The sequence below is a fragment of the Hemitrygon akajei genome, chromosome 14 (genome assembly GCF_048418815.1).
Source record: "Hemitrygon akajei chromosome 14, sHemAka1.3, whole genome shotgun sequence".
NCBI classification, from domain to species: domain Eukaryota; kingdom Metazoa; phylum Chordata; class Chondrichthyes; order Myliobatiformes; family Dasyatidae; genus Hemitrygon; species Hemitrygon akajei.
In genome coordinates, this window is record NC_133137.1 from 60,862,780 (window position 1) to 60,879,299 (window position 16,520).

Here is a 16,520-nt window from a genome sequence, read left to right on the forward strand (position 1 = left end):
TCCTTGACCTTTCTGGGAACATGGTGTTGGTCCAGAGTAAACTCCACCAGTTTGTTGGGTATTGACCCATACGCAATGGGTTTTTATGGTAGGCTTAAGTACCTGTACTTTTCCAGGACTATTTTTACCCAACGTGTATACCCATACACACTTTTATTTATTTATTTTTTGCTCTTGGCGTCCTGAAAAACAAGGAGCTCCAATTGTACATGCACACACCTTGTGACTTTTCACCTCTTCTTTTAGTGCCAGGCAATTTTGAGTGTGCTAAAATTACAATTAGTCATTTTTGCAATTAAATCTGCCACATGAAAATGAATTTTACTCATCTGCAACACAACAAAAACTGCCAGACACATTAATGCATTACACAACATCAATATTAAACAGCCTGTGCATTTTTGAGGAATATTTATTAGATCTGCCAAGAATGACAAATCTTCCTATTCCCAGCTCTATCTTCAATGCAAACATTTTCTATTGTACTTGTACAATCTTTAAATGTCATCTTCATTAATCCCTCGCAGTTCAGTGTATTATTTAAAATCCTTTTTTTTGGTTTGTAAAAAAATGGCTAGACGATTCCAGGAAATGGAGTTTTAGTGGAGATCTTGTGCAGTCACGGAACAAGAGCAGTGAGATGCAATATGCTTCATTCTTCCTTTCCTTCCTCATGCAGATGTCACTTGTACCTACTTTAAACCTTTCCAAATGAGTTTGGTCCCACACTGAATTTTCATTGGTGGAAACAGTCCAAAGACACTACAGGTACTTTAAGGCATTGTTCCAGAGTATTTGTTTTCATGTTTAATCTTTCCCTTGCTAGGAGTCATCCTCTGGTCAAATCAAAGCACAGGATATCCAAAACTCGGGAAAAGAACTGTACTGTAAGGTTTTGTATCTGAAACACAATGAAAACTGCATGATGAAGTAGGTTGACATTATAAGTACTAAAAGCTTTAACCTCAGGGAGCTAACTATTAAATGTCTTCAATTTAGAAATTCCTTATTACTAGTGAACTATCTAATTTGTTATGCAATTATAAAGATTTGTTTAAAAACATTTTTGCATCTGATATAATTTTGAGTGTCCTTCAGAGAAACACAAGCACTTTTACAGGATTTTTTTAAAAATTCAATCTTATTTGCATTGAGTTATTGTGGGAGAAAATAAGAGTTGAACAGTCTTAGCACACTGTCATTTTACCATCAACTATTACAATAGCAAATCGTTCTCACCCTGCAAGTCTCATAACTGGGATGGTCTAGAATTCTCATAAATCACATCACTACTATTGTACTGTTGCTTTCTCTTTTTCCACATCAGCTGCACACAACGGTGAATGAAAACATACTGCTCCTAGAAAAAACACAAGATAGATTACCCAAAAAACAATGTGGAGCACAGGGGCGTAGAGTAATGTACACTTTTTCTCAGTATCACAATTTGCTTAGAATTCTTTACACTTGAGCAAATTTTCTGGTGTGGTTTTTCTTTTTGGGGAACTCCCCAGATTATTTCACATTTCTCCTTTGCCTATCAAAATTACTTCTGTAACATTCTGTTACTCTGCTGTTGCCTACTCCTGTATCTCAGAAACAAGCATTTGACTTAGCTGGATATTTCGGTATACATGGTGTGTGGAATGTTAGATAAGAATTTCCAAAAGCAATTATGCATCGGTAACAGTACTTTTAATAATACACAGGATAAAATGACAATTCACAAATAATTTTGTAATTACACTTTTTCTAACAAAATTGTGCTTTTTTTTTACCCAAATAAACAAATGGTTCCACTGCTGTCTTACCATATTGATGCACGCTGATATCAAAACTCTGTCACTTACCTCTGTCTGAACCATTGATGTTCTGTAAGTTCGCATCTCAGCCACCAGGCCCAGAATATCTACGTACTCGTGCTCTTGAATGTGCTGCATAAGGCGATCGAGAGCTATAAAGGTTCCCGTTCTTCCCACTCCAGCACTAAACATATCAAAAGTACATGAGAGCTGGTTTTGTCTGGAAGTATTCATCTAGACATTGAGTAATCATGGGTAATTGCCGCTCTGGTTTCAGACAATACAGTTGTTCTCAATACAATGTGTCTGTAAAAATACCATGCATTTCTTGAAATTACATAATGTGGAAGAGTTTGTTAATTGTAGGAATAAAGTACGTACTGATTGACTGGAGAGGATGCAGTAGCTTAATAAAGGACTCTTCCTGTAACCATGCAGAGTTATGGCATGGAAACAGCCCTTCAGCTTACCGAGTCTGTATTAACCCTCAACCACTCATTCAAACTAATCCCACAATAATCCTTTTTAATTTTTTAATGAAAATGCTAGCACCAATGCAGGTCAAAGTGTTCATCTCTGTGCAATGGCAATATTGTTTCAGGTAATATCTTGAGTGGTATTCAGATTTGCATGGGAATTTTGATAGTTCATGACACTACTCTAGAAGAAATGATAGAAACTAGATATCATGAATGAGTAAATGAGAATTTCTGTTTAATCAGCAAGTTGTAATGCTCTAATTACTGTCACTAGTTTCAGCATAATGCCTTTAAATTCTTTAAATCCCTTTAATTTGCCTTTCTTTTTAAAAAAAAGTCCTTTCCTTTCTGATCACTGCTTAGTGTACACTACATTGTTTAGCCTTGGATAATCTTGGATGTTGATTAATTAATATTAGCATAACTGGACAGCGGCTATACTTTATTAGGAGTTTGAAATGATTTGGCATGTCAACAAATATACTCAAAAACTTCTATAGCTATACCATGGAGAGCATTCTGACAGGCTGCATCACTGTCTGGTATGGAGGGGTTACAGCACAGGACCGAAAGAGGCTGCAGAAGGTTGTAAATCTACTCAGCTCTGTCTTGGGCACTAGCCTACAAAGCACCCAGGACATCTTTAGGGAGCGGGGTCTCAGAAAGGCAGCGTCCATTATTAAAGACCTCCAACACCCAGGGCATGCCCTTTTCTCACTGTTACCATCAGGCAGGAGATATAGAAACCCGAAGGCACACACTCAGCGATTCAGGAACAGCTTCTTCCCCTCTGCCATCTGATTCCTGAATGGACTTTGAAGCTTTGGACACTACCTCACTTTTTAAAATATACAGTATTTCTGTTCCTGCACATTAAAAAAAAATCTATTCAATGAAAGTAATTGATTTATTTGTTTATTTATTATGATGTTTTATTTTATTTATTTTTTCCTCTCTCTGCTAGATTATGTATTGCATTGAACTGCTGCTGCTAAGTTAACAAATTTCACGTCACATGCCAGTGATAATAAACCTGATTCTGAATCTGTTTCTGACTGTGACAGCCCCGCCTACAGTGCTGTTCCACTGAATTTCAGCTCTAGACCACCCTAACAATAATGATTTGGATGTGTAGCCTTTTCAGTGATCAGAATCTAAGAATGCAAACAACCGTCTAATCCTTTAAATACTGATCAACACTGACAGAATATTAGACTCAGGGATAAAGATGTATAGGTTTAGAAACAAATGCTTTAAATGCACATTTCCCTTGTTATCTACTGAGGTTTGCATGAGCTGTAGTTAGTTGTTCCCTTTCAAGTATATGGAGCTTCAAATTTCTATAACATACTGTTGAATTAATTCTGGTCTTCTGTCTCTTTACCCTGTACGAACTAACCTTACAGGATCAGTAATAATAAATCTTATAAAATCCATCACTGTTAACCCATTCCCTTCCACCCCTTTGCAAAGGTGTATTCCTAAGAATGGAACAGGACATTGAATATAAATGGAGTTGGGGGGCAGTGGGGGTGAGATATGGTTAACAAAGTTTTGAAGAAGTTAATTTCAGGAACAGAAATTGCGCAGAATAAAGAATGTGTTCAGCTAATTAACTGGCCACCTTTTTACATCTGAAATAGATAAATATCTAAAACGAGTACATTTTTCTTTACATTATAAGAGAATATGCTGAGCAGATGGGCAATATAATTAAGTTGCATTCTTTGTTCAGAAAGCTGGCATTTGAATGGAGCTGAATGAGTACTTTGAATGTTAGAAAATCCCATTTTGAATTACTGTTCGCTGCTTTGGAGTTCGAACATCAAGTTACAGCTGTACAAGACATTAATGAGACCATACTTGGAATACCAAGAGCAGTTCTGGTTACTTAGCTAAAGGAAGGATGTGATTAAGCTGAAAAGGTGCAGAAAAGTTTCATAAGAAAGTTACTGAGGTTAGAGAGCTTGATTTACTAGGTAGACTGGGTCTTATTTTTTCCTGGAATGTATGAAGTTCATAATCAGAGGTTTTACAAATCATGCAATGCATAAATAAGGCATATGATCATTTTCCTGCTCCCTCCCCGGGGTAGGAAGGCCTACAACTATAGGGATCCTGATGGGCTGCTTTTCCCCCATACGAGGGGATGGTGGGTATATGGAATGAGCTGCCAGAAGAAGTGGTGGAGGCAGATACAATCAAACAGCCAGCTTGGTTAGCTTGGACTAGTTGGGCCACAGGGTCTGCTTACCTGCAGTATAATTCTCCACATGGCAAAGGAAGTGATCACTGTAAAGTTGGTTTTGTTTTTCAAGCAATCTGAGACATTTGGGTACAGTAAATAAAGCACGTGAGGTACTAATTTTGAATAATCAGTGAAGATGATTCAGTCCAATAGAACATGATCATAATAAAAAGGACACACTTACCTGCAATGAACAATTATAGGTCCCGGTTTCTCCACTGTTTGCTGCCGGACCAACTGGACAAAATGTAAGATGGTCTCGGCTGCATCTGCTGTGGGGACACCATGATCAGGCCACGCCATGTAATTATAGTGAACCACTTTCCGAACCTCATCTGCCTAAACAGAAGGCACATTGGGGGACACCCATTAAACAACATCAGTCCAATCTAAACAAGCAAAATAAACTGCACTCAGAATCAGCATCTACCTCCCTTTCTATGCTTCCATGGTGTTCCAGATGCATGGAGGGGAGCAGGTGGAATGGCAGTGACATTCATGAAGAACGTGTGAGTGCTGCCACCTACTGGGAGAATGTAATGAGTCCTGATTCTCAATACCAAATCGCAAACTTTAAACAAATGGAGATGCTGGAATTTACTTGTTTTGCTCTAAGAACCTACATGACAATATATCGCAGAGTTTGTATCAGTGAGAAGTTCCCAAAGGATAAGTCATCATGAAATTTAATGGAGAACTTGTCTGCTGGGAAATAGATTCTAAGTGCAAGCATAACGCAAAGAACTAAAGGTGTTACATAACAGTACCTTGGGCCAATATTCTGCTATCCAATTATTCAGAAATCCCAAAGGTAGCGAATGCTATGCTCCTTTCAACTTACCTGGGTCACTTCACTGGACGTATCTTATTGTATATGATTTTGTATTATAATTATGAAAAGGTGAATTATAAGTATACTAAGATATTAATAGAAATGACATCCATAAAATCTGCTTAACTGGCTCCAATAAGGTCCAGTATAATCATCTGCTATCCAATTGTCGATCTGGCTAACCAGGGGCCGTCTCTGGGATTATCTGGATGATTTAATACTATGTAATATTTCATAAAAAGTCAATTTAAAGTATGTTGGGGTAGCAAATAGAAGTATTATATTAAGTATAAAAATGGTACCAATCCAGTCCTAAGGCCTTGAAGTAGTTAGATTATTGGAGTTTGATTGTTGTTCAATAGAAACTACAATCAGTGAGGAGTTTTCTTCTCACTCCCAAAGTGAGAGAGACTACATTCCAGAAGTCTTTATGAGCTACTCCCATAAACTAAGAGTAATCTTCGCTATTTCTTGCTTTAGATGGACAAACTGATTGTTACTGGGGTTTGTTGTAAGGGACACCAGATGTTCTCATTAATCCAGTATCCAAACTGCAGTATGTAAATACAGAACAAGTTTTAAAGGTTGGAGTTTTTTCCACTTCCATCTCCATGAAATTGCTTAAACCCTGCCAGCAGAGGAAGAACTAATCACTTGCTTGAAAAAGTGACCTCTCACTGTTTCCTTCACATTCTCGGAAGAAAGGAAGGATTTACAGGAAAACTGATACTGGATAGCTTACGTAGCTGACATTGAATTTTCTTATGATCCACTCAGACTGAAGACTATCTTCTGATTCGTCAGGCTGCTCAGATTCAAAAACCATTTCAACGGTGATGTCTCCATAACTGACAGGCTGTTTGTTAAATGGCCAATAATGGTCACATTTTATCTATAAAACACAAATTATTAATGTTACATTTCCATAGTGAATATAACTGCCATTAGCCGATTGTTACTTTCTAAATTTGTTCCAAGTGAATTAAATGTATTTCAAATACTACATAAAATTTGTAAACACAAATATATTTCTCTTGTATTTGTACTGAAAGATTTAAAATTGCACTAGATCGGGGCATGATTTAGAGGTGTTAATGGACATAGAATGAACACAGGCCCTCACAGACCACAGAGATGGCAAGCAGGATCTAGCATAGATTAGGGAACAGACACGAAAGCTTAAGAATTAATTACAGTGCTTATAAAAAGTATTCATTTCCCCTGCCCCCGTAAGTTTTCATGTTTTATTGTTTTACAACATTGAATCACAGTGAATGTAATTTGACTTTTTTGACACTGATCAACAGAAAAAGACTCTTTCGTGTCAAAGTGAAAACAGATCTCTATAAAGTGATCTAAATTAATTACAAATATAAAACCAAAATAATTGATTGCATAAATATTCACACCCTTTAACATGACACACCAAATCATCACTGGTTCAGAATATTGGTTTTAGATGTCACATAATTCGTTAAATGGAGATCACCTGTGTGCAGTCACAGTGTTTCAATTGGTTATGGTAAAAATACACCTGCGTCTGGAAGGTCCAACTGCTGGTGAGTCAGGATTCTGGCAAAAACTACACCGTGAAGACAAAAACAAAACACCAACTCAAAGCAGCTGTGCAAAAAGGTTATTGAAAAGCACAAGTCAGGAGATGGATGCAATTAAATTTCCAAGTCACTAAATACCCTTGGAGTACAATTAAGTCAATCATCAAGAAATGGAAAGAATATGGAACAGCCATAAATCTGCCTAGACCAGGCCAACCTCAAAAACTGAGTAACCATGCAAGAAGGGGATGAGTGAGGGCGGCCACCAAGAGACGTATGACAACTCTGGAGGAGTTACGAGCTTCAGTGGCTAAGATGGGAGAGACTGCACATACAACTGTTGCCCAGGTGCTTCACAAGTTACAGCCTTATGAGAGAGTGGCTAAGAGAAAGCCACTGTTGGAAAAAAAACCTCATGAAATCTTGGCTAGAGTTTGCTTGAAGGCATGTGGGAGACTCTGAAGTCAGCTTGAAGAAGGTTCTAAGCTCTGACAAAACCAAAATTGAGCTTTCTGACCATCAGACTAAACGCTATGTTTGGAGTACGCCAAACACCACACATCATCAAAAACACACCATCCCTACCATGAAACATCTGGTGGCTGCATCATGCTGTGGGGATGCTTCACTGCAGCAGGTCCCGGAAGGCTTGTGAAGTAGAGGGTCAGATGAATACAGTAAAATACAGGGAAATCCTGGAGGAAAACATGATGCAGTCTGCAAGAGAACTGCGATTTGGGAGAAGATTTGTCTTCCAGCAAGACGATGACCCCCAAGCATAAAGCCAAAGCAACACAGGAATGGCTTAAAAACAAAGTTAATGTCCTGGAGTGGCCCAGTCAGAGTCCAGACCTCAATCCCATTGAGAATTTGTGGCTGGACTTGAAAAGGACTGTTCACTCACGATCCCCATGCAATCTGACAGAACTTAAGCAGTTTTGTAAAGAAGAATGGAGAAAAATTGCAATGTCCAGCTGTGCAAAGCTGGTAGAGACCTATCCACACAGACTCAAGGCTGTAATTGCAGCTAAAGGTGCATCTACTAAATACTGATTTGAAAGGGGTAAGTAAGTTATTATGCAATCAATTATTTTGTGTTTAATAATTGTCATAAATTTAGACCAATTTGTTTTTACGTTGACACAAAAGAGCCTTTTCTGTTGATCAGTGTCAAAGAAGTCAAATTAAATGCACTGTGATTCAATGTTGTAAAACAATAAAACATGAAAACTTCCAAGGTGGGTGAATACTTTTTATAGGCAGATTTTCAGGAATACTCTTTTTGTGTTAGGAGTATGATAGTCCTAGGGCTAAGTATTGTGATTTGAATACCAATCATAGATACATACAGCTTTGCTGTGCAATTTCTATCACCAGCATAAACATGATTACTGGTAGACTGTACGATTGTGATACAATTATTTGATGCTTTGTTCAACAGGAACTTACCCGTCTCCTCTCATTACATTGTGTAAGCATAACAATGATGCCCGATTTCTGTTGAATTACCATCTTCCAAAAATCATTTCTTGTCTCTGCCAAGGGTCCTTGTGTTGCAATATACTCCCGGGTAGAATTAAAACCCTGAGGAAAGAGAATGATACCTATCCTGTCTGTCCAAAATTATTATGAACATTACAATGATTGTCACTGAAGTTGTTTCTCATTTCACTAATCATAAAAGTCGGCCCTTCCACTTCATGAAATTTATTTTTTCCCCATTTTTTTTCACCCACTCTTGAGACAATTATCTCCCTTAGTCATGCTTTAGTTGTCAGAATATTTCAAACTTGACCTTCTGCTGACTAGTTATAACAGTCTTAATCTTCCAGTCCAAATACTCAGATACAAATGTTATTGTACTATAAAAAATTTATGCTTGGGCTACATCAGGCTGACTGATCTGTTGAAAGACCACCACCAGGTTCTCAGCACTGTCAGAAGCTTACCTCTCTCTCTCGCATTATGTATGACTCCTTGAACAACCAAAATTCCTATCTTCATTTTCAAAATTCCTGGACTTTTCCCTTAAATCCCTGTTGCTGCTCTTTAAGATGTTCCTGCAAAACCTACGTCTCACACCAAGCTTTGTTCACCTGACTTAATATGACTTTATAAGTAACCAGTGGGCTGTTTTTACAGACATTTAAGTTAATTTTGTCCATTAGTCAGAAAAGCACAAAAAATAGTCGATATAGTAAATTTGCATCTAGAGAATTTGTAATGAATGGCATCAAAAGTATGTGAGACTGATTAAAATAAATGCTAAAAGTGTGGAGAAGAAACTATTTCTGGTGCTCATTGGACAAAATGTATGCACATCAAACTTCTGCATTTAATAATATTATAGGAGCCCCTATGTACATAGGGGTGTCCATAGTCGAGCATTCTTAACTCTGGCCTGTCTGTATTTGTATTGCTTCAGACTGTGCTTGATAAAACTCCTGTGAGGCACTTAAGGACATTTTAGGTGCTAAGTAACTTCACATTGTTACAAAGTTACAAAGTGTGGCAAACTGTGAAAGGGAAAAATCTATCATCATTCCTCTCCTGAGCATGGACATGTGGTTTTTCGAGGAGGGCATTTGGTTCATATACTCAAGGCCAAACAGTCTACCTCTGCAGTACAGATTACAATGAAAGTCCAATAATTTTAATAACATATCAAAAGGAACATGAATAAGCCATCTGGCTCATCCCTGCCTTACATTAAGATCATGGCTGATTTAGTTGTGGACTAAGCTCCACCTGCCAGCCTTCTCCACCACCCCCCCCCCCATCATCTTTAATTCCTCTACTATATACAAAAAATCTAAGTATCATAATATTTTATGTGGTGGCCTCAACTGCTGCCAAGGACAGAGAATTCCACAGATCCACTGCTCTCTGGGGAAAAAGCGGTACTCCTCATCTCCATCCTAAATCTACTCCTCTGTATCTTCCCTTGTCCCCTTGTTCTAGTCTCATCTACCAGAGGAAACAAATTTCCTGCCTATATCTTATCTAACTCTTTCTTCATTTTACATGTTTCTATAAGATCCATTCTCATTCTTCTGAATTCCAGTGAGTATAACTCCATCTCCAGAATCACCCTGCTGAACCTCTGTACTGCCTCCAAGATCAGAACTGTGTGAAGCACTCCAAGTGTAGTCTCACCGGTACCCTGTGCAGTTGCACCATGTCGTCCCTGCTCTTGCATTCAGTCCCTGTAGTAATGAAGGCCAACACTGCATTTGCCACCTTGAAAACCTGTAAACTAACCTTTAGCAATTCATGCACAAGTGCACCCACATCCCTCTGCACAACAGCGAGCTGAAGTCTTTCACCATTTAAATAATAACCTGATCTTCCTCTGCACAATTTGGTTTTCCACTCAGTTTAGTGTCATCAGCAAACTTAAATATGCAACACTTGGTCTCCTCTTCCATGAAAATTGTGAACAGCCCTGATCCCTCTGGCACTTTACTTACCGGTTATTAACCAGAGAAACACCAATTTATCCCAACTCTTTCCCTTCTATTGCTTAAGCAATCCTCTATCCATGCTAATGCATTAACCCCAACAATGCATCTTATGGATAAGTCTTTTATGTGGCACCTTATCATGCACCTTCTAGAGATCCCAGTATACAGCATTCACCTGTTCCCCTCTATCCACTATCTTCAAAGAACTCCCATAAGGTTGTCAAACAGAACCTGCCCTTCCTAAATCCATGCTGTGTCTGCCTGATGGAACTACTTCTGTGCAGGTATCTCATTATTCCATCCTTAACGATAACATCAAGCATCTTCCCAACTACCCAAAAGTTACTGGCCTTTTGCCTACATCATTTTGTAAACAGTGGCATGACAAATACTGTCCTCCAGTCCACCAGGATCTTCCCACAGTCCAAATGCAAACTCTTAATCTAAATTATCTTTTATAATGAATCATTTGGAAATTAATTTGAGGAAGCAAAGTTTGTGTATTTTGACAGTGGAGCATTGGCCTTTACTCAGATAAATAAGCCATTTGGAAAAGGATTTGCATATCAATTCCAATATGCAACAACCCCAAAAAAGCATTATTTTATTATATAAAGAAGCAATACAGATGTCACTGAATTGAAAGGTGGGTGATAGATATGAGATGCAGTTTGGCTGTATCACACAGCGCACTGCCTTGTGACATCACACAATACCAGCATTTCATTGCAGCTATAAGGCATCATTAATTGGAAAGGAAATGCTACATCAGAAAATCAGTTTGCAAACCCATTGAACCTGAATGAGAAGGGTTATTTAAAACTTCTTATGGCAGTCCAAATACGTACAGGAATATAATTAGCATTGATGTAGTCTGACTCGTCTTCACACTGCAGAGAAGTTAATTTGACTCGGCTGAAGTCATCTGCGGAGAGAATGGGATCAGCATAAGACATTGTACCTTAATGTGTCAAGTAAATAATACCTTTCGATTCTCAACTGAAAGGAGTGGCTATCACTTAATGGAATCTTGGTATTTAACCGCAAGGCATGTTTTCCATTCATCTTGCCTCCTCTTGCCATTGCGTCAAGATCTAGTTGTTTGTTCTGCAGTGACAACCCACATTAAAACAAACCATCACAGGCAATCTTCACCCCACCGAATGAAGTTGGGGCCTGGAGTGTCAGGACCTTTTATGGACAATCCTAACTGTGACACACTTAAGATCTGAAGGAAGTAGGTTTATAAGAATTGGCACTACATTACTTGAATCGGTGCTGGCAGAATGCAAATAGTCATCTTAAAGCTCAATTCAGGGCTCGATGTTGATTTTACTTACACTGTTAGCTGCTCTCACCTGCACAGAGATTGTGATATTTGCTAATGAGATTTACTAAGTTATACTCTCAGTGGCCACTTTATTGGGTACGACTGTACATTAATGCAAGTAACTAATCAGCCGATCATGTGGCAGCAACTCAATGCATAAAAGCACGCAGACATGGCGAAGAGGCTCATATGTTGTTCAGGCCAAAATCAGAATGGGGAAGAAATGTGATCAAGTGACTTTGACTGTGGAATGATTGCTGGGGCCAGGTGGGGTGGTTTGTATATCTCAGAAACTGCTAACCTCCTGGGATTTTCACGCGCCGGAGTCTCTGGAGTTTACAGAGATCCATGCAAGAAATAAAAAACATCCAGTGAGTGGAAACACCTTGTTACTGAAAGGCATCAGAGGAGAATGCCCAGACTAGTTCAAGCTGACAGGAAGACGACAGTAACTCAAACACATTACAACAGAGGTGTGCAGAAGAGCATCTCTGAATGCACACGTTGTAGCTTGAAGTGGATGGGCTACAGCAGGAGACCACAAACATACAGTCAGTGGCCACTTCGGTACAGGAAGTACCTAATAAGGTGGCCTCTGAGTGTAACGTTGACAACACAGTTCTATCACTACTCTGAAAAAGATCACAGTTTCAGGAGTCCGCACAAACACGATTTAAAATATCCAGCACTCTAGAACTTGCTGTCGCTCATTTAGGGCAGCACAGTGGAGCTGCCTTACAGTGCCTGAGACCAGGTTCAATCTTCTGTTAATTATTCACTGTAAGTTGCCCCTAATGTGTAGATGAGTGACAGAATCCAGGGAAGAGTTGGTAGGAATGTGTGGAAAATAAAATGGGATTAGCAAAACATTGATTGATAGCACAGACCCCACGGGGAAAAGGACCTGTTTCATTACTGTTCCTCTGCCTTGTGACACTATTGCTTACGTGACTGCAGGATGGCAAATGGAGTCAATACTGAGGTAATAAATGGCAAATCATGGAAACGATGACCTGCAGCCTCTATTTGCTGGTCTACAGATGTATTGTGAAGAGCATTCTGATTGGTTACATCATCGCTTGGTACGGAGGGGCCACCGCACAGGGTCAGAGAAAGCTGCAGAAATACGCAAGCTCAGCCAGCACCGTTATGAGCACTAGCCTCCCCAGCATCCAGGACACCTTCATGAGGTGATGGATGCCTCATCCATCATTAAGGAGCTCCATCACCCAGGACATGCCATCTTCTCTTTAGGAACAGCTTCTTCCCCATTGTCATCAGATGTGTGAATGGACAATGAACCTGTGTACACCACCTCACTTTCTTTTTTGCTCTCTAGCACTAATTTAAACATTTTGTATCTATATATCTCATTGTAATTTATATTTTATAATGTATTGCACTGTACTGCTGCCACAAAACAACATATTTCATGACATATGCCAGTGATAATAAACCTGATTCTGATTCAGATTCTGAGTCTGGCCTTAGTGAATGAAGAGTAACTGAGGTTTTATGCTGTACTAAGCTGTAATTACCAGTGACTAACCTCTATTATTAGAACAGTCTGCAATATAATTATCTTGGGTTAATTGTTTCAAAATTTATTCACTTCAGTTTGTTGGATATTTTAGCTTCTGGCTTAATATGTACATCCAATTTGTAATTTTGAGATTTAAATTACTGATTAATTATAACAAGAGGTTTTGATTGATTCTGCTCCTGGCCGTAATTCTACAATGTGACTGGCTGCTCGGCTAGCTGGAGGATTTGGCTGCTCTTGGATCCTGAAGATCCCTAACAAGGCACGAGAAAAATCCAGGTCACCCTCTCCGTCCAATCCACTGTACCCAAAGTGAAGCTGAGATGTTTAGTTTAGATACGCAGATAAGATTTAGGGCTCTTGGAACAACCTGAAGTCACACAGGTACAATTTTATCATAAGTAAACCATTTCCAGGTGAGTTATAATACCTAATTTAGCTGCTATATACTTAATAAAGTACAAGAATAGTTAAAAAGGATTTCAACTGTAAAGTTAACTATTTTTATGAAATGATTTTTGTTTTTCTGTGGAGGGTGAGCATATTGAACGTGAGCTGACACGTTAACAGTGGCCCGTGGATCAGAAGAGCAGACCTGGCCTTTCAATTGGCACGACAGGACTGTCTGACACAGCGGTAAGACTGAATCAGCACAGTGACACTGATTGATCATAGTTTGCTGCTGAGGTAAAGACTACAATATAATGGAAAGCAAGCAAATGCAGTGGTTACAACCTTCACAGCTTTGAATAGTGTATAATAATTGAAAGTCACCTGACCCAACACCAATCATTACTACAGCACTCCTACAAAGAGTTTCAAGAGGATAGATGACAGAAATGATAAATACCTCCAACATAGCATTGAAACCATTGTCGACTTTTTTTTAGCAAGGGATAAAAGACCATTGGGTAGAAATTAAAAGCATATCTATAATATTTGAAAACTTACTGCATTTCATAAGTGCATCACTAAATACAGACAACAGGAAAGCGATCTTATTTGATGAATAGCTCAGTTTGTGACTAACAAAATACTCACATGGCAGTATATTGGTGTAACGATTTTTACATCGATTGACTGGTAATTCAGCTGCATCATGGGATATATCCTGACCAACCAGCTTTAGATCCTGGCAATGAAAATCGGAATGATACTCAGTTGTTAAAGTTTACATCAACACAACGCTGACAAGGCTCAGGCAGTGGTGAACGGCTCAAACAACAAATATCCAAAAGTTTGCTATACGAAAACTTGAAAGCTAGATTTAAAGATGATTTAGAAATCAAGGAGAACAACTGCTGACAAATCCTTTCCTCCCATCAATCCTGCTCGACTTGCTGAGTTCCTGCAGCAGACGGTTTATTGCTCCACATTCCAGCACCTGCAGTCTCGTCTCTCCTCTGCAGTTAAATGATATACACTCCAGCCAGTTTCCTGTATTGACTGCATTATTGGCCAAAGTCAGAGTAAGAAGACTTCCCTATCCATAGACGGAGAGAGGAAAGATGGTCAGGATTTGTGTGTGAGGAAGTAAAGATCAAATCAATAAGGCTGAAAGCACAGCTTCCTTCCTTACATAAAAACACAAAATGCTGGCAGGACTCAGCAGGCCAGACAGCATCTATGGGAGGAGGTAGTGACGATGTTTCCGGCCGTAACCCTTCATCAGGAGTGAAGTAATATGGGATGGTGGAGAGAGGGTAAGAAGTGGGGGGAGGGATGAAGTAGAGAGCTGGGAAGTGATAGGCTGGAGGGAAATGGGCTGGGGTAAGGTGGAGAATTATGGGAAATAAAAGAGAAAGAAAGGTAGGGCTGGGGGGAGATTATAGTGAGGGGGGGAAAAGAGAGAGAAAGAGAACCAGACTAAAATAATAGATAGGGATGGGGTAAGGGGGGGCAGGGGTATCAACGGAGGTCAGTGAGTTGGATGTTCATGCCGGCAGGAAGGAGGCTACCTAGGCCGGAGATAAGGTATTGCTCCATCGACCTGTGTGTGGCCTCATCTTGACGGTAGAGGAGGCCATGGACAGACATGTCGGAGTGGGAGTGGTCTGTGGAATTGAAGTGTGTGGCCACAGGGAGATCCCGCCACTGCTGGAGGACCGAGCGCCAGTGTTCGGCGAAACGGTCTCCCAGTCTGCGGCGGGTCTCCCCAATGTATAAATGGCCACATCGGGAGCACCGGATACAGTATATCACCCCAGCTGACTCACAGGTAAAGTGATGCCTCACCTGAAAGGACTGTCTGGGGCCTGGGATGGTGGTGAGGGAAGTAGGGGGGCAGGTGTAGCACTTCTTCCGTTTGCAGGGATGAGTGCCCGGAGGGAGGTCGGTGGGGAGGGATGGGGGGGATGAACAGACAAGGGTGTCACGTAGGGAGCGATCCCTGCGGAAAGCCGAGAGTGGGGGGGAGGGGAAGATGCGGCTGGTGGTGGGATCACGTAGGAGGAGGCGTAAGTTAGGATAGAGTCCCCCTGGTCCTCACCTATCACCCTACCAGCCTACAGATCCAACGCATAATCCTCCGTAACTTACGCCTCCTCCTACGTGATCCCACCACCAGCCGCATCTTCCCCTCCCCCCCACTCTCGGCTTTCCGCAGGGATCGTTCCCTACGCGACTCCCTTGTCTACTCGTCCCCCCATCCCTTCCCACCAATCTCCCTCCTGGCACTTATCCTTGTAAGCAGAACAAGTGCTACAGCTGCCCTTACACTTCCTCCCTCACCACCATTCAGGGCCCCAGACAGTCCTTTCAGGTGAGGCATCACTTTACCTGTGAGTCGGCTGGTGTGGTATACTGCATCCGGTGCTCCCAGTGTGGCCTTTTATATATTGGTGAGACCCGATGTGGACTGGGAGACCGTTTCGCCGAACACCGGCGCTCAGTCCTCCAGCAGTGGCGGGATCTCCCTGTGACCACACACTTCAATTCCACAGACCACTCCCACTCCGATATGTCTGTCCATGGCCTCCCCTACCGTCAAGATGAGGCCACACACAGGTCGATGGAGCAATACCTTATCTCCCGCCTAGGTAGCCTCCTGCCTGCCGGCATGAACATCCAACTCAACCTCCGTTGATACCCCTGCCCCCCCCCTTTACCCCATCCCTATCTATTATTTTAGTCTGGTTCTCTTTCTCTCTCTTTTTCCCCCCTCACTATAATCTCCCCCAAGCCCTACCTTTCTTTCTCTTTTATTTCCCATAATTCTCCACCTTCCCCCTAGCCCATTTCCCTCCAGCCTATCACTTCCCAGCTCT

The 16,520-nt window shown here is 40.6% G+C and overlaps 1 protein-coding gene across 2 annotated transcripts in view; it reads right to left on the reverse strand.

Moving 5' to 3' along the window:
- Positions 1 to 396: 396 nt before the first annotated feature.
- The window catches only part of ptpro (protein tyrosine phosphatase receptor type O), a 169,101-nt gene continuing 152,977 nt past the window's right edge, over positions 397 to 16,520 (reverse strand). For both annotated transcript variants that reach the window (XM_073066200.1, XM_073066202.1), the window contains 8 exons: positions 14,296 to 14,386; positions 11,230 to 11,306; positions 8,367 to 8,501; positions 6,104 to 6,253; positions 4,714 to 4,868; positions 1,851 to 1,986; positions 1,240 to 1,360; positions 397 to 901 (listed from right to left, as the gene is read on the reverse strand). In XM_073066200.1, coding sequence (XP_072922301.1) covers positions 1,250 to 1,360; positions 1,851 to 1,986; positions 4,714 to 4,868; positions 6,104 to 6,253; positions 8,367 to 8,501; positions 11,230 to 11,306; positions 14,296 to 14,386 — 855 coding nt within the window. In that variant the 3' untranslated portion in view covers positions 397 to 901; positions 1,240 to 1,249. The remainder of the gene's footprint in view (positions 902 to 1,239; positions 1,361 to 1,850; positions 1,987 to 4,713; positions 4,869 to 6,103; positions 6,254 to 8,366; positions 8,502 to 11,229; positions 11,307 to 14,295; positions 14,387 to 16,520) is intronic.